This window comes from Colobus angolensis, unplaced genomic scaffold (assembly GCF_000951035.1).
Source record: "Colobus angolensis palliatus isolate OR3802 unplaced genomic scaffold, Cang.pa_1.0 Scaffold138, whole genome shotgun sequence".
In the NCBI taxonomy this organism is placed as follows: Eukaryota; Metazoa; Chordata; class Mammalia; order Primates; family Cercopithecidae; genus Colobus; species Colobus angolensis.
The window spans coordinates 2,089,280-2,116,676 of record NW_012114466.1 but is presented as its reverse complement, the minus strand read 5'-3'; the positions used below and the strand labels follow the sequence as shown (position 1 = coordinate 2,116,676).

At 53.2% G+C, this 27,397-nt stretch overlaps 1 protein-coding gene across 4 annotated transcripts in view; it reads left to right on the top strand.

The window, feature by feature from the left end:
- Positions 1–27,397, top strand: part of FBLN1 (fibulin 1) — a 96,629-nt gene that overhangs the window by 6,926 nt on the left and 62,306 nt on the right. For 3 of the 4 annotated variants that reach the window (XM_011934760.1, XM_011934761.1, XM_011934763.1), the window contains exons 1-7: positions 8,259–8,460; positions 15,913–16,048; positions 17,902–18,064; positions 21,249–21,308; positions 22,968–23,069; positions 23,647–23,784; positions 25,073–25,210. In XM_011934760.1, the coding sequence (XP_011790150.1) occupies positions 8,402–8,460; positions 15,913–16,048; positions 17,902–18,064; positions 21,249–21,308; positions 22,968–23,069; positions 23,647–23,784; positions 25,073–25,210 (796 nt within the window). In that variant the 5' untranslated portion in view covers positions 8,259–8,401. Of the gene's footprint in view, positions 1–8,258; positions 8,461–15,912; positions 16,049–17,901; positions 18,065–21,248; positions 21,309–22,967; positions 23,070–23,646; positions 23,785–25,072; positions 25,211–27,397 lie in introns of those variants that run through there. The other variant, XM_011934762.1, reaches the window with a different exon arrangement.

The window sequence follows — 27,397 nt, the reverse complement described above, 5'->3', positions numbered from 1 at the left end:
CTGAGGCCCGGACTTGCTCCAGGTGGGGAAACTCTCAACCGTGAGATCAGAAGCAGATTCCAGGCCTCCAGGTTCCCAGCCCCCAGTCTCCCCTCTGTGACAGTCTGCATGGTCAGCAACCTGCGTATTAATATCCTAGTGGCTCACGGGCTGCCGGGAATGGGATCAGACATTGCCCAAAGCTTCTGCGATGTTTACAGCTAGCAGGCTGACGTTCTGGAAGCTTCCACCCAAGGAGTGGTACAGAATCTCTCCGAGCATCTGTATTCTTAGAAAGAGCACGTGGCCATATCCTTCCCAGGTGTCCAGGGCATGGTCCCTGCAGGCCACGTGACCTGTGTTTCTCTGCATGCCTTGGAACCTGGGGCGTGCCACTGATCTATACCATAATCTTTATGGACGCTTAACTCACCTGGAAAAAATGTAGTTTTAGCAGCTGTCCCAGGCAACAAACGGTATCTGAGGCCTGTGAACTGAGCCATCTCCATCCAGTTACTCTGGCAGGCATGTCTCTCGCCTGAAGAGAGGTGGTGGATGTGGTGGCGTGGTGGCCATCGGGCACCGTGTCAGCCTGGAGGAGTGTGTGGTTCCTTTGGAAAAGAATGTTCTCCCAATCCTGGCGCGATAGCTTTTCCCTTTGTTTAATTGTGAAGCTTCTGTTTTTTCTTGTGGTCAGTGTGCTGATGTAAGCACTTTTCCTGGATTATCTCATCAGTCTTCCCCCATGCTTTTTTTTTTTGAGACAGTTTCGCTCTTGTTGCCCAGGCTGGAGTGCACGATCTCAGCTCACTGCAACCTCAGCCTCCCGAGTAGCTGGGATTACAGGCATACGTCACCACACCTGGCTAATTTTGTATTTTTAGTAGAGACGGGGTTTCTCCATGTTGGTCAGGCTGGTCTCAAACTCCCAACCTCAGGTGATCCTCCTGCCTCCTCTGGATCTGGAGGTTGCAGCTCACTGCAACCTCTGCCTCCTGGGTTCAAGTGATTCTCCTGCCTCAGCCTCACGAGTAGCTGCTGGGATTATAGGCATGAGCCACCGTGCCTGGATTTTTTTTTTTTTTTTTGAGAAGGAGTCCCGCTCTATCCCAGGGGCTGGAGTGCAGCTGGCCGGATCTCAGCTCACTGCAAGCTCCGCCTCCCGGCTTCCTACCATTCTCCTGCCTCAGCCTCCGGAGTAGCTGGGACTACAGGCCCGCCACCTCGCCCAGCTAGATTTTTGTATTTTTTTTAGTAGAGACGGGTTTCACCGTGTTAGCCAGGATGGTCTCGATCTCCTGACCTCGTGATCCGCCCGTCTCGGCCTCCCAAAGTGCTGGGATTTCAGGCGCCCGTCACCATGCTCAGCTAATTTTTGTATTTTTAGTGGAGACAGCGTTTCACTATGTTGGCCAGGCTGGTCTCGAACTTCTGGCCTCAAGTGATGACTGTCCACTTCGGCCTCCCAAAGCGCTGGGATTACACGCGTGAGCCAGCGCTCCCGGCTTCTTCCCCCATTTTTACAGATGAAGGAAATGAGGCGCCCTGAGTCTTAGTAAGGGAGGGAGCCAGATTCAAGGCTGAGCAGTTTTAACCTGCAGTGTTGCCTTCCCTGGGAACATTCGAGTTGAAGGTTAACAAGATTTTGAGAGAGTTTGCTCTTGGTTTCTATCTAATATTATGCTTTGGATCTAACTCACGGGGTCAGATGCAGGGTCAGATTGAGACTGGTTGATGGAAACTCCTCAGAAACAACAGGAAATGGTCTGGGAGAGAAGATTCCAGGTTCCCTGAGGCCCTGCTTCTCTCTTGAGCCCCCACAGCCCAGCGTGGAGTTTCCAGCGAGTGCCTGTTTGGCTTGGGTGGGTGTCCAGTGTGGGACTGGTCAGAGGTAATGTTTGGATCTCAGCTGCTCACAGCTGTCGGTGGTCCGGGATAGAAGAAGCAGGCGTGGCTTCGTATGGCCAACGTTACCCTCCTGACTCACAGTGTTCCAGGGCTGCTCGGGTGCCCTAGGGTTTGGGTACAAATGGCCTTGACTTTACACCCTTCTGAAGGTGGGGGGTCTGACTGATTAGGCAGTTGGTTGGATGCTGTCAACCCCTGCAGAACTCTTGGTACCCATGAGGCGTGGAGTTGGCGTGGGGGATCTTTTAGCCCCAGTCCCCTTTTTGCCCCCGCCCCAGCCTGGCTGAGGGTCCTGGGCAGGCACTGAGAAGGCACCACGTGGGGTAGCACTTGATGAGCAGGTGGGTAGGAGAGTGAGGTGGGAGGTGCCTCCGTGGGCCTCAGATGGTCCCCAGCCTGTGTGATGGGGCAGTGAAGCTCAGGATATCCACAGGTGGCCGGATCCCCAGGTAAATGAGCAACTGGAAGTGCCTGCAGGGATGCTGGAGGTACAGCCATGGTGGGGCTGGACCTCAGGCCCTTCCCCACCCCCATCTCCCCACCCTCACAGGACACACCGGGTAGCTAAGATCCTCAGGGTGTTCTTTTGTTTTTAGGTTTTTTGTTTGTTTTGAGACGGGGTCTCCCCCTGTCCCCCAGGCTGGAGTGCAGTGGTGCAATCATGGCCCACTGCAACCTTGAACTCCTGGGCTCAAGCCATCCTCCCACCTCCGCCTTCCAAAGTGCTGGGATCATAGGCCTGAGCCACCATGCCTGGCCTTTTGTTGTTGTTGTTCTTTTAAAGTTAAGTCATCTTTATTTTGGTTGCAAAGTTGCAATCTGTTTTTTACTGAACATTTTAAGTCTCATTTGAAGTTTCGTAGCTTGCCATGTAAACCATGGCATACATGGTCAAACTGCTGTACAGAACATTCTGAAATACAGTCTGTTAAATTAATTCACTTGACACTGTTCAGATTACTGCATGAAAACAACATTGATTGAAGAAGGCAAGTAAGTCAATGGACAAAACGTCTGATCGCGTTCATAATGCTGGATGTTACAAGATGGCCAACAAACACTAAATTATTTTGCTTAAGAAATGTACTTTTTATTGTGGTAAAATATGCGTCATATAGGACGTGCCATTTTAACCATTTCCTTTTTTTTTTCTTTTTTTTGAGACACAGTCTCACTCTGTCACCCAGGCTGGAGTGCAGTGGCATAATTCCCTGCTCACTGCAACCTTCACCTCCCAGGTTCCAGTGATTCTCCTGTCTCTCAGCCTCCTGAGTAGCTGGGATTGCAAGCGCACCCCACCAAACCCGGCTAATTGTAGCTGGGATTACAGGCGTGAGCTACCGTGCCCAGCCCGTTTTAACTATTTCTCAGTGTACGGTCCAATGGTATTAAACACAGTCACATTATTGTACAGTCATCACCACCCTCCATCTCCAGAACTTTTCATATTCCCAAACTGTTAAATACTAACTCCCCATCCTCCCTCCCCCAGCCTTTGGCACCCATCCTTCCACTTCCTGTCTTTGACAAATTCCGTACAGATTTAACTCCTCTAGGGACCTCATAGGTACTCTTGTCCTGGGTCACCGTACCTGCCTTACTGGCCTTTCTTGATTTTCATAACCAGAGTAAAGCTTGTTTATTTTATTTGCTGACGGAGTCTTGCTCTATTACCCAGGTTGGAGTGCAGTGGTGTGATCTTGGCTCACTGCAACCTCCGCTTCCCAGGTTCAAGTGATTCTCCTGCCTCAGCCTCCTAAGTAGCTGGGACTACAGGCGTGCACCACCATGCCTGGCTAATTTTTGTATTTTTAGTAGAAACGGGGTTTCACCATGTTGGTCAGGCTGGTCTCGAACTCCTGACCTCATGATCCGTCCACCTCAACCTGTTGGGATTACAGGCGTGAGCCACCGCACCCGGCCAAGCTTGTTTATTTAAAAGGGGACAGAGACAACTTTTTTTCCTTTATAATCGGAGTGTGTCTTGGAAAGGATATGTCTGAGGGATGGGAGTGGGATTGGTTTTGTGCTTCAGGGAACCTGTTCCCACCCTGTCCCAAGGTAAGCTTGTAAAGAGGTCGGTGCCCTTGTTTTGGAACACAAGTTAATGACACACCTTTTCTTGTGTGGGCTACACACATCTTTAACCTGTTGCAGATAGCACTTTTGTTGGCATCTGGAGCCATGATGCCAGGCCCCTCTTCTCCCTGAAGCTCAGTTTTCCTCCAATGGTTGGGAGGTAACCAGTGCTGAGCCCACCAGGGAAATCGAGGCATATCTCCAAGGCTAAGAAACCCAGTTCTGTAGCCTCAGCCACTCCCCGACCCCCAGCTCATCCCTGGCTTTTGCCGAAATTATAACGACCCCTGTATTTTGTGTGGGTGGGCTCTAACCCCTAAGGATTTTCCTGGGGGATCACTGCCTCCATCCCCCGGGATGATGGAGGAGGAGGAGGAGGCTTGTTTGTCGGGGCAGAGGATCCTGTCCCAGCAGCCTTTGCATGTCAAGAGTGGTCTTGCTGATCGGGCCCCTTCCCCTGACTCTGTTTAACCAGTGCTTACTGAGCCATGATGTTTGTGCTGGGCATGGGCAGGTGCGACATGGACAGTGAGAGGAGGAAGACACCATCCCTGGCCCCCAAAGGAGGTTTTAATTCAGGAGGAGCAAGAAAGAACAGTGTTGGAGGCTGCCAGGACTGAGCCTGATGCCAGAACCCGGGGCCCAGGACCCGTGGGTGAGAGCAGTGGGCAGGAGGGCGTGGAGGCCTCCAGTGACACTGAGCCCTGTGAGGAGCTGGCCACACACTGGTTTGTGGTGGGTGCAGCACAGCCTGGGTGGGAACAGGGACGCCTTAACATTTATGTTCATGTCACTGGTGACTTGACGCTTTTCAGCTTCCTCTGTTCTTAATTCCATTTGGAGCCCAGGCAGGGTGATAGCAGAATGAATGGAAGGGGTCGAGGGGTGAGAGCCGGTGAATGAGAGGGGCCTTGTCTGTAGGCCCATGTGGGTCAGGGCCTGGCAGTTAATTGGTGAATGTTACAGTGAGGATGATCGTCCACTTCTCAGGCCCCCTCCCCATGCCTCTGCCTCGTCACCATCCAGCCTGGCCATGGTCCCTGCTTGGCTCTTCATGGACTCTCTGATGGGGCTGTGCAGGAGCTCTCCCTTGGCTAATGATGGGGTGAGCTCAGCCCCCTCGGGCACAGCCCCCAGACGGCTCTGCTTTGCAGAGTTCCGGCTCTGGGGCTGCTCAGAACATGGGGGCTAACTTCCGAGTTCCCGGAAGACCGAAGGACTTCACATTTGATTTTCATTGTCCTGCTGAGATTAAGGTTCAGCGTGCCCAGGCTCCCCAGCAGGAAGCATTTCCAAACCGTTTCTGCAGCTCTGGGTGCAGAATTCCCAGGGCCGTGGGAGCCTGCCCTCCCATGTGTTTTCCTTTCTCAGAGTCGGAAGGAGGCTCTGCGGCCGCAGCTCACCCGCGGGGGATTCCACTCACTGGCACCCAGCTGTGTCTTCCCCATTTCTTATGAGCAGCGATAAGTCAATCCCCTTCGATGGTTTAATCCTCCAGCCAGTTTACAGAGAGCTTTCTGTGTGCTTGGAACTTGATAAAGTGCATCCCTCTTCTCAGCAACCCTGGGAAGATAGCGCAAGCCCCGTTTTCCCGCTGGGGAAGCTGTGGTTCAGAGAGACGATGCCGCCTGCCCAGGGTTAGAGAGCAAGAGAGTGCTGGAGCCAAAGGCTGTTTGGTTCCAAAGCTTACACTCTTTCCACTCAGCTCTGTGGCTGCCACGTGCTGGCATGGATGCCGGGGGTATACAAGGACAGGAGACAGAGCCTGCCCTCAAGACATTTGTGGCTATGAGTGTAGGGCAGGCAGGCAGGTCGCCGGAGGATGGAGAGACATGCGCCAGGCACAGGGTGATGTGGGAGCAGAGGGGCACCTGAGCCATGCAGCGGGGGGGCAGGCCAGGAGAAGGTGACAGGGCATGGGAGGTGGGCTAGGACAGGAGACAGGCTGCAGAAGACACAAGGGTGAAACTGCAGGCGGGGGCTGAGTGGGCCTGGCCAGAGAAGGGGTGAAGGGAGTGTGGGGACAGACATGGGAACCGGGCTTGTCTGCAGAAGGGATGAAGGGGGTGGGGACAGATGGGAACTGGGCTTGGCTGCACAGGGGAAAGCAGCCTCGCTGTCAGGCCACATGGCTGGATCGCATCGCGTTCATCCAGGAGTGCACCACAGCCTGTCTCATCTGTAACAGATAAGGTCGTTGGCTTAGTGAGTGCTTTTGCTTTTCTTAATGAATTAGAGCAAGAATGAATGAATGAATGAATGGGAACATTCAAGGTTATCCCCATGATGACGTGGCTGTCACTCCTGATGACTTTTACTTTGGTGCTGGGAGGCCCGCAACTCCAGACAATTTTACGTTATCTCTGGCTCCTGGTGAATCTCACGTTCCATCGTTGGAGAGGGGACACCTGAGGTGGGGGATGGGCTGAGCGATCAGGCTGCTGGAAACTGTTGGGCTTTGCTGTGGGACGGACCTTCACCCTTACCCACACCACTGCAGGACTCTTCCTGCCAGCCTGGGGGAGCCGGGTGAGAGTAAGAAGGGTGGGTCTACCATGCACTGCAGAAAGTAGCTCTGAGTTTCCTGGAAGCCCTGGAGAAAAGGGAAAGCCCAGAAGTTGTCACTGGGGGACATGGTTCTAGGTGAGACCCCCTCCTCCTGGCCGTGTGGAGTGGCCTGGCTGAGCTCCAGCTCATTTGTGTATTGACCCTATCCATTCTGGAATGTTTCTGGAAGTTTCTCCTCCTCCCCTGCTGAGATCGGGATGGAGCATCTGAAGGCCACATAGTCTAGAAGTGCTTACAGTGGTGGATGACCGATAGGGTGGTTTAGCAAGGTGCTGCCTCACCCAGCAGACAGCAGCCTCCCTCTGGGCCACCCCGAGGGCCCAGCCTGGAAGGAGAATGCGTTCAGGCAGAGCACCCACAGTTGTATATGCGGAAACGGAAATGCTGCCAAGCCCAGTGGGATATTACCCTCTAGGGTCTGGAAAGCCATTAGGAAGGAAAAGTGGTGCTTCTTAAAGCCCAGTTTTGTAACATCCTGCGGAGAGGTGACCTTCTGCCCAGCAGCTGAGGCTGTCGGTGCTAATGCTTTCTGGCGTTTGAGTCCTTTAGACTGAGGGCCAAGTATGTGGGCACCTGGCACCCGGCTGCTCCTCCCTCGGGGCACAATGGGGTCGTCTCCCTTCCGTGAGCTGAGGGGCTGGGAGGGTGCCCACTGGGGCTGTAGCCTGGGCTGGGGCATGGGGCACAAGGGCCTGTGTGCCCAGCTCATTTGGGCTGTGGTCTGGCTCTGAGGGTGTGGGCCGGCTGCTTGGTGTGTGACCCTTTCATCTGCCCTTTTTGTGAATGGGAGGTAAGATGGCCAGACTGCTGTTACTCCTGAACCTGTGCTCTCTGCTCTGCCAGTCCTGTCCTCACCAGTCTTCTCACAGGTCCCTGTTTCTGTAGAAGAGGGGGTCTTGTGGTAAGTCAAGGGCAGAAACCAGCCTTGGTTTCCCCATCTGTAGCTTGAGGCTTGTGTCCCGGCTCCTGCCCCTTTGCTCCCAAGATTAAAGGAGAAAACACAGATGTGGGTCACAGAAGCTGGTTTAGAACTGGTGGTTTTTAGGCTGGGTGCGGTGGCTCACGCTTGTAATCCCAGCACTTTGGGAGGCCAAGGCGGGGGGGATCACCCAAGGTCAGGAGTTCGAGACCAGCCTGGCCAACATGGTGAAACCCCGTCTGTACTAAAAACACAAAAAATTAGCCGGGTGTGATGGAGGGCACCTGTAATCCCAGCTACTCAGGAGACTGAGGCAGGAGAATCACTTGAATCTAGGAGGTGGAGGTTGCAGTGAGCTGAGATCGTGCCACTGCAGTCCAGCCTGGGCGAGAGACTCTTACTTGACTCAGCTCGTTGCATTTTGAGCCCCCTCCCTGTTTGCAGTCTCTCCTCTGGAAAGAGTCCTGTCGGCTGTTCCCTGACCTGCTGGGCTGGGCGGGCCGGCAGCGTGGCCCTGCCTCTGTTAGCAGGGGCTTTCTTGCCCGCTGGACTGTGAAGGCAGGGACCCCGTCTGGACAGGGGCGGCATCAGCATCTCCAGCGTGTGACTGGAGCAGGGATCATGTGTGCTTGGATCTCGGGGCTGAGCCGCAGCCCTGTCCAAGTTGGATTCAGACAGGGCAGGATTCAGGCCTTTCTTCTAGGAAGGGGTGGGGTGTGGACTCCCTGCTGGGGCCTGGTGGAGTTTTCAGTACTGGTTTGCAGAGTGACTAAGGGATGTGCCCCCGGCCTGATGCTGTAGATAGAAGGACGTGCATGTCCTGGTGGTGCACCTGGGAGGGGCCCTCCGCCCGTTGAGTGGTGGGTGAGCCACCTCTCAGCTTGTTCTCTTCCCTGCACAGTCGATGCGGATGTCCTCCTGGAGGCCTGCTGTGCAGATGGACACCGAATGGCCACTCATCAGAAGGACTGCTCGCTGCCATATGCCACGGAATCCAAAGAATGCAGGTACGTTTGCCAGTGGCCACTGTTTGACTGGAACAGTGTTCCTTTAGAGGAAAGCGGGGGAGGAAAGGACAGTGTGTGCCAGACCTCTCGGGAGAGGTTGGACACCCGGGCCCGGATCCATCCGGGCTGCGGGTGCTGCAGTGGGTGACTCCTGCCTCCCTCCTGGCACCGGCCTGGTACCGGGCTTTGACTAACCTCGCCTGTGCCACTCTGTGATTGTCGGGGTATCTGTCTCCTTCACTGGGCTGGGAGCAAGAAGCTCTGGACTTGCAGCTGCTTTGCCACAGCTGGGTAGCTGTGGGCAAGTCAGTTTTCTCTTTTAAAAAAGGGGGGACAGTTGTGGGGGAGCAGAGGAGATGATGTGACTAAAGAGCCTTGCGAACGGCAACACGGAGCATCTACAGACCCCCTAAATGCCGGTGAGCTGGCACGGAGTGAAGTGTTTCACCAGCCGGTTTTTCACCTTCTGCACTAACCAACATCTGGATCGACTGTTTTTAGTCTTCTCTCCCTACATTGACTACAGCTCTCTGAAAATTCTGAGACCACGTAAGCTTAGAATAAATGATGAGAGGCCGGGCATGGTGGCTCACGCCTGTAATCCCAGCACTTTGGGAGGCCGAGGTGGGTGGGTCACCTGAGGTCAGGAGTTCGAGACCAGCCTGGCCAACACGGTGAAACCCCGTCTCTACTAAAAATACAAAAAAAATTAGACAGGCGTGGGTGGTGGGTGCCTGTCATCCCAGCTACTTGGAAGGCTGAGGCCAGAGAATCGCTTGAACCTGGGAGGCGGAGGTTGCAGTGAGCTAAGATTGCTCCACTGCACTTCAGTCTGGGCAACAAGAGCAAAACTCTGTCTCAAAAAAAAAGGAATAAATGATGAGATTAGGTCATGCTGATCATCATCATAAAAATAATAGTGAGGCCGGGCGCGGTGGCTCAAGCCTGTAATCCCAGCACTTTGGGAGGACGAGACGGGCGGATCACGAGGTCAGGAGATTGAGACCATCCTGGCTAACACGGTGAAACCCCGTCTCTACTAAAAAATACAAAAAAACTAGCCGGGCGAGGTGGCGGGCGCCTGTAGTTCCAGCTACTCGGGAGGCTGAGGCAGGAGAATGGCGTGAATCCGGGAGGCGGAGCTTGCAGTGAGCGGAGATCAGGCCACTGCACTCCAGCCTGGGCGACAGAGCGAGACTCCGCCTCAAAAAAAAAAAAAAAAAAATAGTGAAAACCCCAGCAAGCGTCTGGAGCACCTACTTTATGTGGAGCCTTTAATGTACATTATCTCATTGAACTTTGTTATGAACCCCATTTGACAGAGCAGGAGACCAGGCTTTCCCCAGGTGTCCAGCCGGTAAGCAAAGATGTGAGGATCTGAACTCGGGGTACGTGTCTGGGAGGCGAGGGTGTGGAAGCAGCCAGCATTTGCCATCCATTTGTTTTCTCTGCCTCAAGTCCGAGTCTAAGCGGCCGTGATGCTTGGAGCCAGGGGCGCAGGGTGGAGAGCTGTCACGGAAAGAATGTACGGGGACGGCTCGCCCGCCCCATCCCAGAGATTTGCATCTGTGCTGGGGCGTGCATGGGCTGCTGCCTTCCAGCATGATGAAGAACATAGATCCTGATGAAGGAAATTCTTGAAAAGTCAAAAGCATTATAGAGCAAACAAAGGAAAACAGGAAACTCGCATGGCTTGGATGGACTGGGAGACCATGCAGTCAGGATTTATGGGACATCTGATGAGTGGGAGCCGTGATCCTGGCGTGCAGCGGGTGCAGGAAGTGCTGAAAGTATAGGGGCCGCTGGCCTTTCTGCAGTGAGGCTGGATGATGAGCACTGAGCATTCTGTGTACCATCTGCACGGACAGCAGCCAGCCTGGCCCTGGGAAGCACAAGGGCTGGGGAGGTGGACCAGCCTGGGTGGGTTTCTGGCTGGGTGACCTGAGCCAGCTCAAAGGCACCATGATACCTCCTTTTCGGGGTTGTTATAGTGATCAGAGATCAGCTGGGTGCGGTGGCTCACCCCTGTAATCCCATCTCTTTGGGAGACCAAAGTGGGTGGATCACCTGATGTCAGGAATTCCACACCAGCCTGACCAACACGGTGAAACCCCGTCTCTACTGAAAATACAAAAATTAGCTGGGCGTGGTGGCGAGCACCTGTAATCCCAGCTACTCGGGATGCTGAGGCAGGAGAATCACTTGAACCCGGGAGGCGGAGGTTGCAGTGAGCTAAAGCCCATTCGTTGTACTCCTGCCTGGGTGACAAGAGTGAGATTCCGTGCCCCCACCACCAAAAGAAAAAAATCAGGGGTCACCTATGAAACCAGCACCACAAAGCCAGACTGTGGCAGTGTATTGGTTTTCCAGGACTGCCAGAGCAGAGTACAAGAGGCAGAGCGGCTCAACCGCTGGCTCCTCGTATTTCCGGAGGCCAGAAGCCTGAGACCGAGGTGTCGGCAGCGTGGGTTCCTTCTGAGGCCCTTCTCCTGGGCCTGTAGATGCCCTCTTCTCCCTTTGTCCTCACATGGCCTCCCTCTGTGTGTGTCTGTGTCCTACTCACCGCTTCCTCGAAGGACGCCAGTCCTATTGGATTAGAGCCTGCCCTAACGACCTCATTTAACTGTATCACCCATTTAAAGTCCCTGTCTCCAAATAGAGTCACATTCTGAGATACTGGGGGTTAGGACTTCACCAGATGGATTTGGGAAGATACAGTTTCGCCCATAATAGGGAGCCACTGTTACTAATACTTACTGAAATAAAAGAAAATGAGGCATCAGCCTGTGTAACCTCTCTATGTACAGGCAGAGAAACTGAGGCCACAGATTCAGCAACTCTCTGGGCCTTGCTTGTGAATGGGGATTTTAGTTACTATCAAATGTATTCTGACTTCTACTCATCAATGTCTTTGATAAATTTTGGAGTTATCTTTTTTCTCTTTTTTGTGAAACAGAGTCTCTCTCTGTCACCCAGGCTGGAGTGTAGTATGTCGATCTTGGCTTACTGCAACCTCCGCCTCCTGGGTTCAAGCGATTCTCCTGCCTCAGCCTCTCGAGTATCTGAGATTACAGGCACGCACTACCACACCAGGCTAATTTTTGTATTTTTAGTAGAAACAGAGTTTCACCGTGTTAGCTAAGCTGGTCTCAAACTCCTGACCTCAGGTGATCCTCCTACCTCAGCCTCCTAAAGTGCTGGGATTATGGGCGTGAGCCACCGCACCCGGCCAATTTTGGGGTTATCTTTAATCTCCTTTGGGTCCCAGAGGACAAACACATTGCCTTCTTGTAAATTTTAAACATACATTAGATTTCCTGAAATGTAAGAAATACCATCAGAATGGCTGAGAGGGCATTCCTTCTCTCTTTAAGTGCGGGTGCAAGTCCAGACTCCTGGGTATCGTGAGTTTCCATATGACAGTGTCCCTGAAACGTGGCTGAATGCCTAGGACACCACTCAAAGGTCACCGGAGGCAAGTGACTGGCCCGTCGACTCATCCAGTGGACACACAGACCAGGGGCCACATACCTGTCCTAGGCTGCCCCTCCAGTGAGCCACTGAGCCACCCTCCTCTGCCTGCGTCACTGCCCTGTGGCCCCAGGTGCTGTCTGCTGCCCTCCAGCCCTTCCTGCGTGCTTCCCCTTTACCCTGTTCTCATTGGGGTCCAAACCTCACGCAGCCTGTGCCAATCAGAGGCCGATCCTGGACTCCAGCTCACAGTGAGACGGAGCCCACGTAAGGGTTCAGCAGGCAGGCACTGATGTGGCTGTGGGGGTCTCCGGGTGAGCAGGACCCTGCCCCAGCCTCCCCAACCCGGGGAGGTCAGAGCTCCTATCTGGGTGAGGCAAGGGCTCTGGGTGCAGGGCGTGGCCAGCAGGGCAGTGATGCTAATGAAGGGACCTTCTAATGAGTTTTGTACAGATTATCATTTTTAGTGAAGGCAGGGAAGGGATAGGGCAGATCAGAAATCAAATCTGATTTACAAGAATCCTCTTAATAGTGATATTTAAAAGATGCAAGAAACGGGTCACTGACACCCGGTTTGTCTGTTGTGTTAGCCAGTTCTTTTTTTTTTTTTTTTTTTGAGATGGAGTCTGGCCCTGTCGCCCAGGCTGGAGTGCAGTGGTGCAATCTCAGCTTCCTGCAACCTCCGCCTGCTGGGTTCAAGCGATCCTCCTGCCTCAGCCTCCCGAGTAGCTGGGATTACAGGCGCCTGCCACCACACCCAGCTGATTTTCGTATTTTTAGTAGAGATGGGGTTTCATCATGTTGGCCAGGCTGGTCTCAAACTCCTGGCCTCAAGTGATCTGACGCCTCGGCCTCCCAAAGTGTTGAGATTACAGGTGTGAGCCACTGCGCCCAGCCGAGTTCTCTTCTTTTGAAGTGGCATCCTGTGAGGCTCACCAGCTGAAGTAAAGTCAGTTTTTGTTCATTCAACAAATCTGTATCAGCTCTTGATGCTCAGGAAGAGGCAGGATGAAAGCCAGGGGCAGGAGAGCCCAGGCCAGCCCTCCTGGGCAAGAGTCAAGGGTGTGAGGCCCTGAGGGTCCGCGGGGCCCAAAGGAGGGGGTGTCAGCTCCCCGAGTGGGTGAGAGGCTCAGAGAGGACTGCAGGGAGAGGCTGACCTCTCTGCAACCATGGGCTCTGGCCAAGCAGGGGTTAAGCAGCCTGCAGCTTCAACAAGGACATGTTTGGGGTGGTCAGAAGATGGCAGCTTTGATGTTTTCCCATCATGTATCATCTTGACTCTAGGTCTCCACCAAGGCCCGACATTCCTTGGGATCCAGATCTAAATCCACCTAAAACCTTGGATTAGGTGAAACCCACATGCCCTGCAGCGTCTTTTGGAGGAATTTGAACACACCCAGTGAAACCTAAAGCAGGTCCCAAGCTGACATTTTCCAGCCCAGCGTTTCTCTAACCCCTTCTTTATCTTGCAAATCTCACTGAGGGCCTGCTAGGTGCCAGGCTCTGTTCTGGTGAGTGGGGATAAATCGGTGAACGAAATATGCAAAGTCCCCTGACCTCGTGTAGGTGGCATTCTCCAGGGGATGCAGAATGCGAAGGAAGTAATAAGTCAGTCTGATGGTTTGCAGGAAGGCAGGACGTGCCGTGAGGGAAACAGGGAGGGATAGGGGCTTCTGCATGGCGGGTTTACAGTTTTAGAGCTGTGGGGTTGGCCTCACTGTGCCAGGACCTGAATGGGGCAAGGGAGTGGGCAGTATGGAAGGTGGGAAGAGCATCCCAGGCTGAGGGAACGGCCCAGAGGAGAGGCTGTGCAGGTGCTGGGCAGCACAGCAAGGGGATCAGGGTGGCTGGAGTGGAGCCAGCAAGAGCCAGTCCCAAGGAGAAAGCACCAGATACAAGGGTAACCAGGTGGCTGAGGGAGCCGTGAGATAGAGGCCAGGGGAATTGGGGGTGAGCCTGAGGCAGCTGGACACCCTGAGGTGCCTGGGACACTTGATTGCTTCCACCTTTTGGGTGTTGTAAATAATATTGCTGTGAGGCCGGGCGCAGTGGCTCACACCTATAATCCCAGCACTTTGGGAGGCTGGGGTGGGCAGATCACTTGAGGTCAGGAGTTTGAGACCATCCTGGCCAACATGGCAATATCTCATCTCTACTAAAAATATAAAAAGTTAGCTGGGCATGGTGGTGGGCGCCTGTAATCCCAGCTACTCGTGAGGCTGAGGCAGGAGAATCACTAGAACCCAGTAAGCGGAGGTTGCAGTGAGCCCAGATGGCAACATTGCACTCCAGCCTGGGCGACAAAGCAAGACTCCATCTCAAAAACAAAGCAAAACAAAACAAAACACAAAACAAACTGTTGTGAACATGGGTGTGCAAGTATCAGTTTGAAACCCTGCTTCAGTTCTTTGGATATGTACCCAGAAATGGAATTGCTGGGTCCTATGATTTTTCTATTTTTAATTTTGTGAGGAACGATGCTTCACAGCATCTGCCCCTTTTCCATTCCCACCAGCAATGCGCACGGGTTCCAATGTCTCCACATCCTCACCAACACTTGTGATTTTCTGGCCAGCCAATATTTTTTGAATGGATGCATGCATGTCTGGTGGCTCGCTCTGGCAGTTTCGTGAAATGCCTGTTATTTGCAAATCCACCGAAAGCATGAGTAAAACGTGGGCTAGCTCAGCTCAGTAATCCCATCCTGGAGCCTGAAGGCAGTTTTGGGGATGCTCAGGCAGCCAAGTGCAGACCTCCACTCCCCCAGGGAAGGTTGGGGGAAGGTGCGCTGGCAGCTGCCATTTTTGTGCAGAGGTGACCTGGCTGGCAGTGCAGGGAAGCTGGGGAGGCCCCCACCCTCTCTCCTGGAGGCATGGGTTGGGTGACTCTCCGGTGACACACTCCTCTCCTGCCCATTGCCTTTGGAGCCCGCCCATACCAGCCCCTAGCTGTCACAGCCTCGTGGTTGTGTCAGAGAAGCTGATTTTGGCAGGTCAAGGACCTCTCCCCAGAGCCCTGGCACGGCTGGGAGGCGTGGGCTGTGCAGCTAGGTGCCATTGCAGCCCCCATCCCTCCCTCTGGGGCCTTGGGCGGGCTACCCCACAGGACTCTCAGAAGCTGTTTGCTCTGAGCCTGGAAGATGGGACGAGCACTGAGAAGAGTTTGACCTGATAAAGGGATGGAAGGTCAGGCCCAGAGTCAGCCCCCCGCCGCTTTTTGGTTTTCAAATCAGCAGGAACATTTTCCGGGTGAAGCCTAGTGCTCAGAGGAGTGACATGGCCACTCTGGTGACAAAACTGGGCCTCCTGACTCTGACTCCAGGCGCCATGCTGCATTCTGTCTTTCTTTTTTTTTTTAAAAAAAGAGGCCAGGCACGGTGGCTTACGCCTGTAATCCCAACACTTTGGGAGGCTGAGGTGGGTGAATCACCTGAGGTCAGGAGTTCCAGACCAGCCTGGCCAACATAGTGAAACCCCATCTCTACAAAAATACAAAAATTAGCCAGGTGTGGTGGCACATGCCTGTAGTCCCAGCTACTGGGGAGACTGAGGCAGGAGAATCGCTTGAACCCGAGAGGCAGAGGCTGCAGTGAGCCGAGATCACACTACTACGCTCCAGCCTGGGCGACAGAGCGAGACTCCATCTCAAAAAAAAAAGTGAGAAAGAAAGAAAAAAACAGGGTCTTACCAAGTTGCCCAGACTGGTCTCAAACTCCTGGGCTCAACTGGTCTTCCCACCTCATCCTGTCAATGCGCTGGCGTTACAGGTGTGAACCACTGTGCCCGGCCAAGCCTTTCTAACTGAATGCTAATTGAGCTCCTTCTGTGTGACACTGGAGCGCTGTGTGTTTCTCTCTCTGTGTCTGTGGGCGCAGGGAAGGGAAGGGGAGGCTCAAAGGTGAGAGCACCCCCACCCCCGAGGACCTCGTGCCCCGGGCCCCCTGCCCATAGAGCCTTGGCCCAGCCCACCCCTCACCCACAGGATGGTGCAGGAGCAGTGCTGCCACAGCCAGCTGGAGGAGCTGCACTGTGCCACGGGCATCAGCCTGGCCAACGAGCAGGACCACTGTGCCGCGCCCCATGGTGACAACGCCAGCCTGGAGGCCACGTTTGTGAAGGTGAGAGCCGAAGACCGTGTGGGGTCGCTGCCCGTCCCCACTAGTCGGCAGACCCAGGCCCTCCCAGCCGAGCGACACTGTCCGTCAGCGCTCCCTGCCTCAGGCCAGCTTTCTTTGTGAGCAGCTGGGTGTAGGGGCAGGAGGGAGGTGGAAAACCCCAGTATTTCTCCCCCTCCCCTGTAGCCGTAAACCCCGGAGGACACCTGGGGCCGAGCCTCCCACGAGGCGGTGGGGGTGAAGTGATCTGGCCTTGCCCTGAGAACTGCCTGTCTCCAGGCTTTTCTCCAGGCAGACGCGGAAGTCAAAGCAGGGCTCCTCTTGGGCTTTCAGAATCTTCTTCTCAGTTCGGGGTAGGCACCCTCACCTACCCAGGAGGCTCTCAGGCTTCCGGTCTGAACACTGGCAGTAAACCCAAGGTGTCCAGGCCATCCCTCCCTTACCACCCAGCCAGCAAGGAGAACAAACCCCGCCAGGAGGAACTTGGGCCTGGAGGAGCTCGGGTTTGGAAGCTGGGCTCCTGTTGGAGGTGCCAGATGACGAAAATACATTCCCTGGAAGAAGCTTCCCGTTCCTACTTAGGAAGGTGTTGGAATAATTTTAAGAAACAAGAATCTGAATGAAGTCTGGATTCCAGGAGAGGGTGTGGAAGCTCCTTTGTGGGGATTCTCCACATAGACTGGGCTGTGGAGGGCCTCTGTGTGGAGGAATTGGGGGTCCCAAGCCCCCTGCCCACCTTGGCCTGTGTGGGCTTTCACAGGGCAGGGCTCTGGCCCAGGAGGGAGCTGGGTGGGGTGAGGGTGGGAGTGCCTGGGAACCAGGACTTTGGATGTTTAATGACTGCCCCCACCCCCAGTACCCAATGCCGGGCTGGGCCTTGTGGATGCCGTCTGTCCGGCGCACAGCTGTGCCCATGTCTCCAGACTTGAGAGGTGTGTAAAAAGCACAGAACATTCTAGCAGGAGTGGGAACAGATCGCTTTGACAGATGAGCGACTTGTGTTTCCGGGACGGATTAATCACATCCCAAAAGATGGACGAGGTAACTGATGCTCCCTACACTTTCTGGCAGCAGAGGGCATAGGATAAGCAACCTGGAAGACCCATCAACACCACGTAACTGAGGCAAACACCTCCCGGCTCCTGCTGGGGACTGTTTGGAAAGTTCTGTGCTCCTTCTTAGGATAACCACTTAATAAAGACTGAAGCAGGGCTTTTCATGTGTCAGGGCAAATGTTGCTTCTGGGACTCAGGTGTGAGGCCACAGGGACTTGGAAGTAACTATGGGGACCTGGGTCCAGGTGGCAGACAGCCACCCTGTCCTTTGACCTTGCTTGATGACTCGTCTTGAAGTTCCTGTGCTTTCAAATGCACGATGCAGTTCCTGCTGCCTGAACCTCCCTAACTCAAAATCAGAAGGGCAAGATGCATGCGTGTCATTCTTCCAGGCATGGTAGAGAAACCTCAGACCATGCAAAAGGAACAGAACTTTGGAGCTTGTGCATGGTGCTGGAAGAAGCTCCCTCCTCCTGGAGGTGTGTGAGCAGAGCCAGGTGGTCACTGGGCAGGGCAGGGATGTTGAGGGGTGCAATTGCGTGTTGGGGTGGGGAGGGGAGGTAGATGCCAGGCCCTTTAAGGTTCCTTTCAAAACTGGGTCCTAGATGGTTTGGGGTAGGGGGATGGGCTTGCTTTGCTATTTGTTGCTGACATTTAGGAGTGATATCTAAGCCAGACTTGGGTCATCACTCTCCAGGTTGTGTGGACAAGGCTCAGAGAGGCATCCCCTGAGGCCTCTCATGGGCCCCGCTGGGCTGTCTGCCCCGCTCCTCCATCTGCGATCTCCACCTGTGTTTGCAGAGGTGCTGCCATTGCTGTCTGCTGGGGAGGGCGGCCCAGGCCCAGGGCCAGAGCTGCGAGTACAGCCTCATGGTCGGCTACCAGTGTGGACAGGTCTTCCGGGCGTGCTGTGTCAAGAGCCAGGAGACCGGAGACTTGGATGTCAGGGCCCTCCAAGAAACAGGTAATTTTCTCCCTTCCTTCCCTTGTGGGCAGTGTATTAAGGTTCTCCAGGATCTGCATATAGAGCGAGATTGGAGAGAGAGATATTTTAAGGACTTGGCTCACGTGATCGTGGTGGCTGGCAAGTCCAAAATCTGCAGGGCAGGCCTGCAGGCTGGAGCCCCAGGGAAGGAGGGGCATTGCAGCTGGAGTTCAAAGGCAGTGTGCTGGCAGAATGCTGCCTTCCCCGGGGGAGGCCAGTCTGAAGGCCTTCTGCTGATTGGGTGAGGCCCACCCACGGTATGAAGATGATCTGCTTTTCTCAATGTCAACAGACTTACATATTAATCTCTTCTGTTTTTTTGAGACAGAGTCTTGCTCTGTCACCCAGACTGGAGTGCAGTGCAGTGGTGTGATCTCGGCTCACTGCAACTTCCACCTCCTGGGTTCAAGTGATTCTTGTGCCTCAGCCTCCCGAGTACCTGGGATTACAGGTGTGCACCGCCACACCTGGAATTTTTGCATTTTTAGTAGGGGCGGGGTTTCACCATGTTGGCCAAGTTGATCTGGAACTCCTGACCTCAGGTGATCCACCTGCCTTGACCTTGCAAAGTGCTAGGATTACAGGTGTGAGCCATTGTGCCTGGCCAATATTAATCTCTAAAAAATAGCTTCACAGCAGTGTCCAGGCTAGTGTTTGACTAAACATTTGGGGACCATACCCCAGCCACACTGACACTTAAAATGTACCATTACAGGTAACATGTGCATCCATGTCACCATTGCCTTAACCCAGCATGGACTGACTCCAGTTGTCAGAGCCATTCGTGTTTGTGACCTTATCTGAGAGCTGCCTTCCTGGAGTGACACTGCGTGCTTGGAGTCCGGGATCAGATAGATCCGTGCTCCCATCTCAGTCCTAATGTGCACCTCGGTCCCCTCATCCGGGAAGTGGGGATAGTTGTAGTCCTGCTTCATCAGATACTGGGAGGATGGAGTGTGAGATTAGGTATCAAGGGTTGAGTGCAGCACCTGGCCCCATAAGCATCTGCCCTCACTATCTCCCCTTGTCCCTTCAGCTGTCCGGGGCAGCGTGGGTGGCTGGCCTTGCTCTCACTTTTTGGGTGAGGGTCTGATGCTCAAGATCACACGGTCAACATGTGGAGGAGGGAGACCCTGGCTTTCCACCTCCTGGCCAGTGCCTTCTCCATCTGGAGCTGATGACGTATGAACGAGCAGCTGGGGGCCATCGCTGGCTAATAGCTGGTTATGCTCTGTCAAATCATAGACACTTACTCAGCAAAGGGGCATGTGACCCCAAGAGCAGCTTCAAGATCACTCTCAGCTGTGTGACCCCAGTTCTGTGTCCTCGCCCCGCATTTCTGTGTGGTTCAGTTACAGGGTTCAGGAGACTTCGTGGCTGTCCGGTAGTCTCTTACACTTATGCCATGGTTTCGTGCTGTGACAGAATTAACCTGAAAGGAGGCAGGACTCCGCCTGGGCCAAGCTTGCTGTGTGGTTTTCAGCCCATTCCCTCTTCTCTCTGAGTTTTTCCCCCACTCTCTTACGAAATAAAGAGGTGCAAGCCAGGCACGGTCGCTCACGCCTGTGATCCCAGCACTTTGGGAGGCCGAGGCGGGCGAATCACCTGAAGTCAGGAGTTCGAGACCAGCCTAGCCGACATGGATAAACCCTGTCTCTACTAAAAATACTAATTTTGTAAAAATACAAAAATTAGCTGGGTGTGGTGGTGGGCACCTGTAATCCCTGCTACTTGGGAGGCCGAGCCAGGGAGAATCGCTTGAACCCGGGAGGCGGAGGTTGCAGTGAGCCAAGATGGCACCATTGCATTCCAGCCTGGGTGACAGAGCGAGACTCAGTCTCAAAAAAATAAATAAATCAATACAATAAAATAAATAAAGCAGTGGGGCGGTGCCTGAAGGGGTGAACGGGAAGAACTCTCAGACCTGTAGTCTCTAAGTCAAGCTGATGGCTGTAGGATCCCAGGTGATGCAGGGAAGCTTTCACTTCTTGTTCTTAGCTTTTCAAGTCCAGGGCCCCATGGATGCCACTGAGATGATTTCAGATGTCACAGTCATCAAGAGGGATTGGGGCCACATTCTGCCTCCTTCCTTTCCTTGGGTTTTGAAATCAGAGATGACATTTTCACTTTAAACAAACCCAAACGTTTCGTGCTAGAGGAGGATTTCTCCTGCGTCTCGGGGGCGGATTTTCACTGATTTATGTCTGCAGCGTGAGCCATCTCTGGGCTTTTCTGCAGCTCCAGATGTTTGCTTTATCTCTCCGTCTTTTATCTGCTTCAGTCCTTGCCCCAGACTTTCCTCGCATGCTCCCTCCTCTGGGAGGGCTTCCTGCCTTCACAGCCGCACCTTCCTCCCACTGCTACCTGTGCCGTGGACCTACTGTTTGCTTCCTCGGGGCCATACATAAGGTCCCCAGACTGGTGCTGGCCTGTGACAAATAAGTACAGAAATGGAGAGTAACCCTTTACAAACACATGATAGCATTTGATAGAATCAGTCAGGAGACACAAGTTTTTACTGCGTGCATTGCTTTAGACTTGGAGGGCGTGTGTTCATTGTTACAGCAAGGCTGTGACTGCATTTGCTGAGCTGGTCGAGTAATTTGGACTATGGCAACAGCACCCAGCATGAAGTCAATGATTATAGGCCTTTGTGTCTGTGCTCTTTCTAATTGATCCCGTTTTTTGAAACGGAGTCTCGCTCTTGTCGACCAGGCTGGAGTGCAATGGTGTGATCTTGACTTGCTGCAACCTCCAACTCCTGGGTTCAAGCGATTCTTCTGCCTGAGCCTCCGGAGTACCTGAGATTACAGGCACATGGCACCACACTCGGCTAATTTTCGTATTTTTAATAGAGACAGGGTTTCACCGGATTGGCCGTGATGGTCTTGAACTCCTGACCTCAGGTGATCCGCCCGCCTTGGCCTCCCAAAGTGCTGGGATTACAGGCATGAGCCACCATGCCTGGCCTATAATGGATCAGAGATCATTTACAAGTGTAATTCTGTCTTAAAGAGGATAGAGTTAATACTTAGCTGTTTATGTAAGATGTTCAAATGGGCATTACTGCCTGATAGTGACAAGAAGAGAGAATGTTGGGAGTTTCTTTTAAGATAAGATGGGTGCTTGGATAAATGTTTGACTTGGTCTTTTTCTCCCTTAGATAAGATCACTGAGGTCGAGGAGGAACAAGAGGACCCATACCTGAATGATCGCTGCCGAGGTGAGACTCTGGTGTCTCCCATGAGTTGGTATTTAAACAAACCCCAAGGGGCCGGCCAGGTGGCTCAGGCCTGTAATCCTAGTACTTTGGGAAGCCAAGGCAGGAGGGTCCCTTAAGCCCAGGAGGTTGAGGCTACAGTGAGGTATGACTGCGCCTTTGCACTCCAGCCTGGGCGACAGAGCTGGACCTTGTCTCAAAGCAAACAAACAAACCAAAACAAAACCAAGGAATCTCAATGCTGATCTCATTGGAAGTTGGAACCCAGGTTTTGCTTCAGTTTACCCTGCAAAGTGCCCTTTGGCTGGGAGCGAGCCATGAGCCACTTCCGCCCTGAGGAGTCCTGGACTCCCAGCTCCTCCTTCCCTTCCCCCTTCCAGATCTGGGGCTGGCTGGGGAGGGGAAGGGTGCGCTTACCGATGAGGGGCCCTGGTGAGGGCTGGTGTGGAAAGCCTGCACATTACCGAGTCCCCAGGCCTTGCAAAGGTGACAGGGGCCTCCCCCAGGCTCTCAGGGGAGAAGAGGGGGCTGTGTTCCTTGCCTTTGTGCCCCTGGAGCCCCAGCCACGGTTCTGTCACCATTGGTGATATTCATGTGTCTCACAAGGAGATGTTTGCACATTTAAGTAAGGGCCTTGCAGCTTTGTTTTTCATGTGATAAAAGTGTTTTTCTTTCATGGAACATTCCAGCATGTCTAGACCTGCAGATCTGCCCCACAAGCTCTTTCAGGGGTTCGCCCTGTGGTGAGGGTGTTAATTAGGAGCCAGTTTAATCCCCAAATGATGCAGTCAGTGCACAGTGATAGTCGGTCCGGGGGCCTGGTAGCGGGAGGAGAGGAGTGACCGAGAGCCCCAGCAAGCCTCAGGGCTGTGGGAGGAGCTTTCTGGGGAGGGGAGAGCTGGTCTGCAAGAAGGAGGCAGGATTAACTGGGAAAATAACCCCGAAAGGGTCCTCAGGGAGACCTAAAACCGTGTAAAGGGCACGGACCCACTGTAGCGGGGCTCTGGGTGGTCCGGGGAAGGAGGTAGGGTTAGAGGGCCAGAGGGAGAGGCCCGAGAAACAGGCAGACTGGCAGCAGTTCGAAGGGTGTCTTGTTCCCTGGTCGAGGCTTATCCTGAAGAGATTTGCACTCTGAGCATCACTCTGGCCACCCTTAGGAAGAACAGGTTGAGGGGTGCTACTGGGCTATGCAGGTAGGAGGCTGTGGCCACAGCCAGCTGGGCAGCTGCAGGAGTTCAGGCCATGGTAGTGGGCTTGGAGCAGTGAGACAGCTCGAGAGTTCAGTGAGGAGCAGGTACATGAGGCCTAGTTGGGGCCTGACCTTCCACGTGGAGCCCACACCCCCATGTCCGTGGCCAGCGGTGAGCTCTTCTCTGCCTCGCCCCTTCCAGGTCCACCCCAGCCTACAAAGGGCACCCTGCACACCACCTGATTTTTCCAGATGGGGAGGTTGGGACCTGAAGCAGCAGCCCCTGGGGGGTGTCCAGAGCCAGATCCTGGGGGTCTCCTAGGAGAGCTGCAGGTGGGCTCCAGCCAGGTCAGCCTGCCTTCCTGGGTTCGTGTGCCCAGAAGGCGTTTTCTGTGACCCAGCCTGAATGGAGCTAGAAACCACGCAGTGCCTGGGGTGCGTCCAGCCCTGGCTCACGCACGCTGTCCTTCCAGGAGGCGGGCCCTGCAAGCAGCAATGCCGAGACACGGGTGATGAGGTGGTCTGCTCCTGCTTCGTGGGCTACCAGCTGCTCTCTGATGGTGTCTCCTGTGAAGGTAAATGTCTCTGTCTCAGGTGCCAGCAGGACTGGCAGGTCACTGTGCTTGGGAGCCTGTGCTGGAGGGCTGAACAGAGCCTGCCTGGTACCGCCCAGACCCCATTCAGGGGTGGAGAGCAGCCCAGGACTCGCTTTCTCATACCCTGGAGTTTGCAGTGCAGAGGCCCCTGCCAAGACTTCCCTCCCAGGCAATATAAGCACCGGGGTGGGAAAGAGGACGGATGTGGGGTCTAACCAGGTTCTGTGTCCGGGATCTGCTGAGTGGCCTTGGGCACATCCCTCAGTCTGTGAGATGGGGGAGATGGAGAAGGTGCCGCCCCCACTTACGGGGTTCTTGAGGACCACATAACTCCGGTCTCAGAAAAAGCAGTAGATAAGAAGGTTAGCACGGGAGAGAAATCACTGCTTTCGGCTCCACGCAGTCCACAGCCTAGATGTGCACATGGTGGGCCTCAGCTCAGTTTGCGAGGGTGCAGGGAACCACTTCCACCGTGGCTCTGGCACATTCCTCTTGGGGATGTATCAGGATGGGTCGTTCTTGCTGGTCACGCCTGCACTGCCTCGGTCTCTCCTAGATGTCAATGAATGCATCACGGGCAGCCACAGCTGCCGGCTCGGAGAATCCTGCGTCAACACAGTGGGCTCTTTTCGCTGCCAGCGGGACAGCAGCTGCGGGACTGGCTATGAGCTCACAGAGGACAATAGCTGCAAAGGTACAGCATGCGCTCCGAGTCCGCACACCTGGTCTCCCAGGTGTAGCTACGGTGCGGTGGGAAGGGCAGCTCTGGGGTCTGGGCTCCCGCAGTCCTGCGCCCTGTGTGACTGCCTGGGTGACTGCCTGCTCATCTGCAGGAGGGAGGTGGTTATACCCACCAGGGTGTCTGGACGGGTGGGATGGAAATTGAAAGTGCTTGCCAGTAATGTTCAGAACACTGAAAAAGTTGACAGTAGTGCACCAGTACCGGTTAGTTCTGCTATTAGGAAAGATTTACGTTCTTATGGTGCGGAGTCAATGATGGCAGATTTGGGTTTCTAAAAAGGCTCAGTGCCTGATTATTTAAAATCAAGACCAGAGGTGAATTTCACGTTCTTACATGTACTTTCTAAAAAAAAAAAGCAAAAAACAAAAACAAAAAAAACCCCACAACTGTTTTTGCACAACAGCTGCCTTCCATCCGAATCCAGGCTTCCTTGAAGTTCAAAGCATATCCCCTTCCACTGCATAAACACATGGCATTTCTGGCTGCCAGCCTTTCCCCGCCAAGCCTTAGGTGTTATCTGGCAGATGGGGAGGCTCTGATGAGGATCGTTTAGAACACAGTTTTTACAGAGCGTTTCAAGCCTTTCAGAAGGACAGATCCACTTGTGTAAAAGTGTCACTCACTGTATCATGAGAGTAACTTCAAAGCACTCATCCCTTCTGACATCTGAGGGCCACAGAGCAAGTTCTGTCCTCCCCACCCCCGCACACCAGCTGGGTGGTTTGGACCCCAAGAGCCCAGTGGCCAAGCCAGCTGAGTATACACATTTGACCATTTCACAGCCATGAACTTCAAGGGAAGGGCAGCCCATCACATCCTATCATGACCGTAACCCTTGTTAATATTTGGAATATTGTGAAGGCTTCAGAATGAATATGTTTATAGAGACTGTGTTTGTTGCCACTAAGATAATTGCTCTATGATCTAAACTAAACATACACTTAGCCCGAATGAATACTAATATATATATACCTGCCAGGAAAATGCCAGGGTGATTTATTATAACAGACAGTTTGCCTCATAAGAGCCTTGGGAAAAAAGTCAGCGTTTTAAGTCTTTAGCAACTGGAGCACGATTTGGCTCAGTGAAGTCCTTTTTGTGTATGATTTCTCTGTTAGAATGTTTTGGGTAATAGTCTGAGTAATGAGCATTAGAAAAATCTTTCTTGTGATTTTAAAGTGTTGTAAGATGCTTCCGGCAGGACTCTTGCTAACAATTTCCTTTTTTTATGACGTACCAGATATTGACGAGTGTGAGAGTGGTATTCATAACTGCCTCCCCGATTTTATCTGTCAGAATACTCTGGGATCCTTCCGCTGCCGACCCAAGCTACAGTGCAAGAGTGGCTTTATACAAGATGCTCTAGGCAACTGTATTGGTAAGACGTGTGCTGCCAGGACTAGTGGGTTATTCCAGGAGGGGCCAGCGATCTAGCCTTGGGGCAGGCCTCTGAAATCTGCGGGGCCGCATGGTGTACGGAACGGGGATTTGGCAAACTTTTTGTGTAAAGGGCTGGACAGCAGATAGAGCAAATACCTTAGCCATTGTGGGCCATATGGTTTCCGTCATGATACTCAACTCTGCGGTTACAGTCTAAAGCAGCCAAGGGCCGTCTGTAAACAAATGGGTGTGGCTGTGTTCCAATAAAACTTTATTTACAAAAATAGGCAGCAGGCTGGGTTTGGCCCAAGGGCCACAGTTTGCTGATCTGGGTTTAGATGAAAGAGCTTGAGTTTTGGAGTTAGAGACATCTGGTTTTAAACGGAGTGACCCAAGAAAATGACTTCTTCTGAGCTTTAATTTTTTCCTCTATAAAATGGGAGTAATCATAGTATCTGGCTTATAGACTTGAGGCCAGGATTAGGCGAGTCCTTGTGAAGTACTGGTACACAGGAAGCAGTCAGCGAGTGGTGATTCCTTTCCACAGGCATTTAGCCTATTAAAAAATTGTTTTAAAAAATACTTGGCTGGGCACAGTGGGTCACACCTGTAATCCTAGCACTTTAGGAGGCCGAGGCAGGAGGATTGCTTGAGCCCAGGTGTTTGAGGCCAGCCTGGGCAATATAGTGAGACCCCATCTCTACAAAAGATTAGCTGGGTGTGGTGGCACACGCCTGTAGTCCCAGCCACTTGTGAGGCTGAGGTGGGAGGATTCCTTGAGCAGGGAGGTCGAGGTTGCAGTGAGCTGTGATCGTGCTACTGCACTCCAGTCTGGGAAACAGCAAGACCCTGTCTCAGAAATAAAATAAAATATAAAAATAAAAAATAGTCTGTGTTAGTATTTGAATTCATAGAGACAGAAAGTAGAATGGAAGGTGCCAGGGGCTGGGCAGTGAGTGTTTCATGGGTGCAGTTTCAGTTTGAGAAAAATGAAAAAGTTCTGGAGATGGATGGGGGAGATGGTGGCACAACAGTGTGAATGCACTGATGCCCTTGAGCTGTCTACTTAAAATGGTTACGATGGCATGTAAAATTTGTAGTTCACATGTAGTTTATTTGGTAAACATGTAGCTTACCACAATAAGAAAAGAAACTCTGGCCGGGCGCAGTGGCTCACACTTGCAATCCCAGCACTTTGGGAGGCTGAGGCGGGCGGATCACCTGAGGTCAAGAGTTCAAGACCAGCCTGACCAACATAGTGAAACCTCATCTCTACTAAAAATACAAAAATTAGCTGGGCGTAGTGGTGGGCGCCTATAATCCCAGCTGCTTAGGAGGCTGAGGCAGGAGAATTGCTTGAACCCGGGAGGTGGAGGTTGCAGTGAGCTGAGATCATGCCACTGCACTCCAGCCTGGGTGACAGAGTGAGACTCCATCTCAAAAAAAAAAAAAAAAAGAAACTGCTGATATCAGAGAAATACTAATATGAAAAGAGAGACTCTCGTGTGAAGTCAGTATTAATTTAGGAGGCCTGGGAAAGACCGCTTCCGCTAGACGAGCGCATGGGGTGCGACCTGGGAGCCGGCTGGCCTGGGTTACTAGTTCTGGAAAGATGGGAGGTGAGTCTTGCTTTCCCCTGCCGTTGTCAGGTTAACTGCCTGGCTAGGCCACTGCGGTCAGCGCCTAAGTCCTGATCCACCGGCTTTCCCTCGGCCTCTGCTTGGCAGACGCTCCTGGGTCCTGCCTTTCAGGTCAGAGAGACTTTTTAGGAGAAAAGATGAGGGATCCCAGCTACAGATCACACTAGTCAGAACCTCTCCATCTGGGATGGCCACATCACCTCTCCCCTGCCATGAGCAAGGGAGTGTAAATTTCTATCTTACTTCTATTTCAGCTTTTTCTTAGAGAAATCTGTATTGATTGTTTATTTGAAATAGTGGTTTGGAGACAGAGCTCTTCCCCCACTGCATTTTTTTAACCACCGAGACAAGTGGATGTGGCCAGGCACGGTGACTCATGCCTGTAATCCCAGCACTTTGGGAGGCCAAGGTGGGTGGATCACTTGAGGTCAGGAGTTTGATACCAGCCTGACCAATATGGTGAAACCCCGTCTCTATTAAAAATATAAAAATTAGCTGGACGTGGTGGTGGGCGCCTTGTAATCCCAGCTACTCAGGAGGCTGAG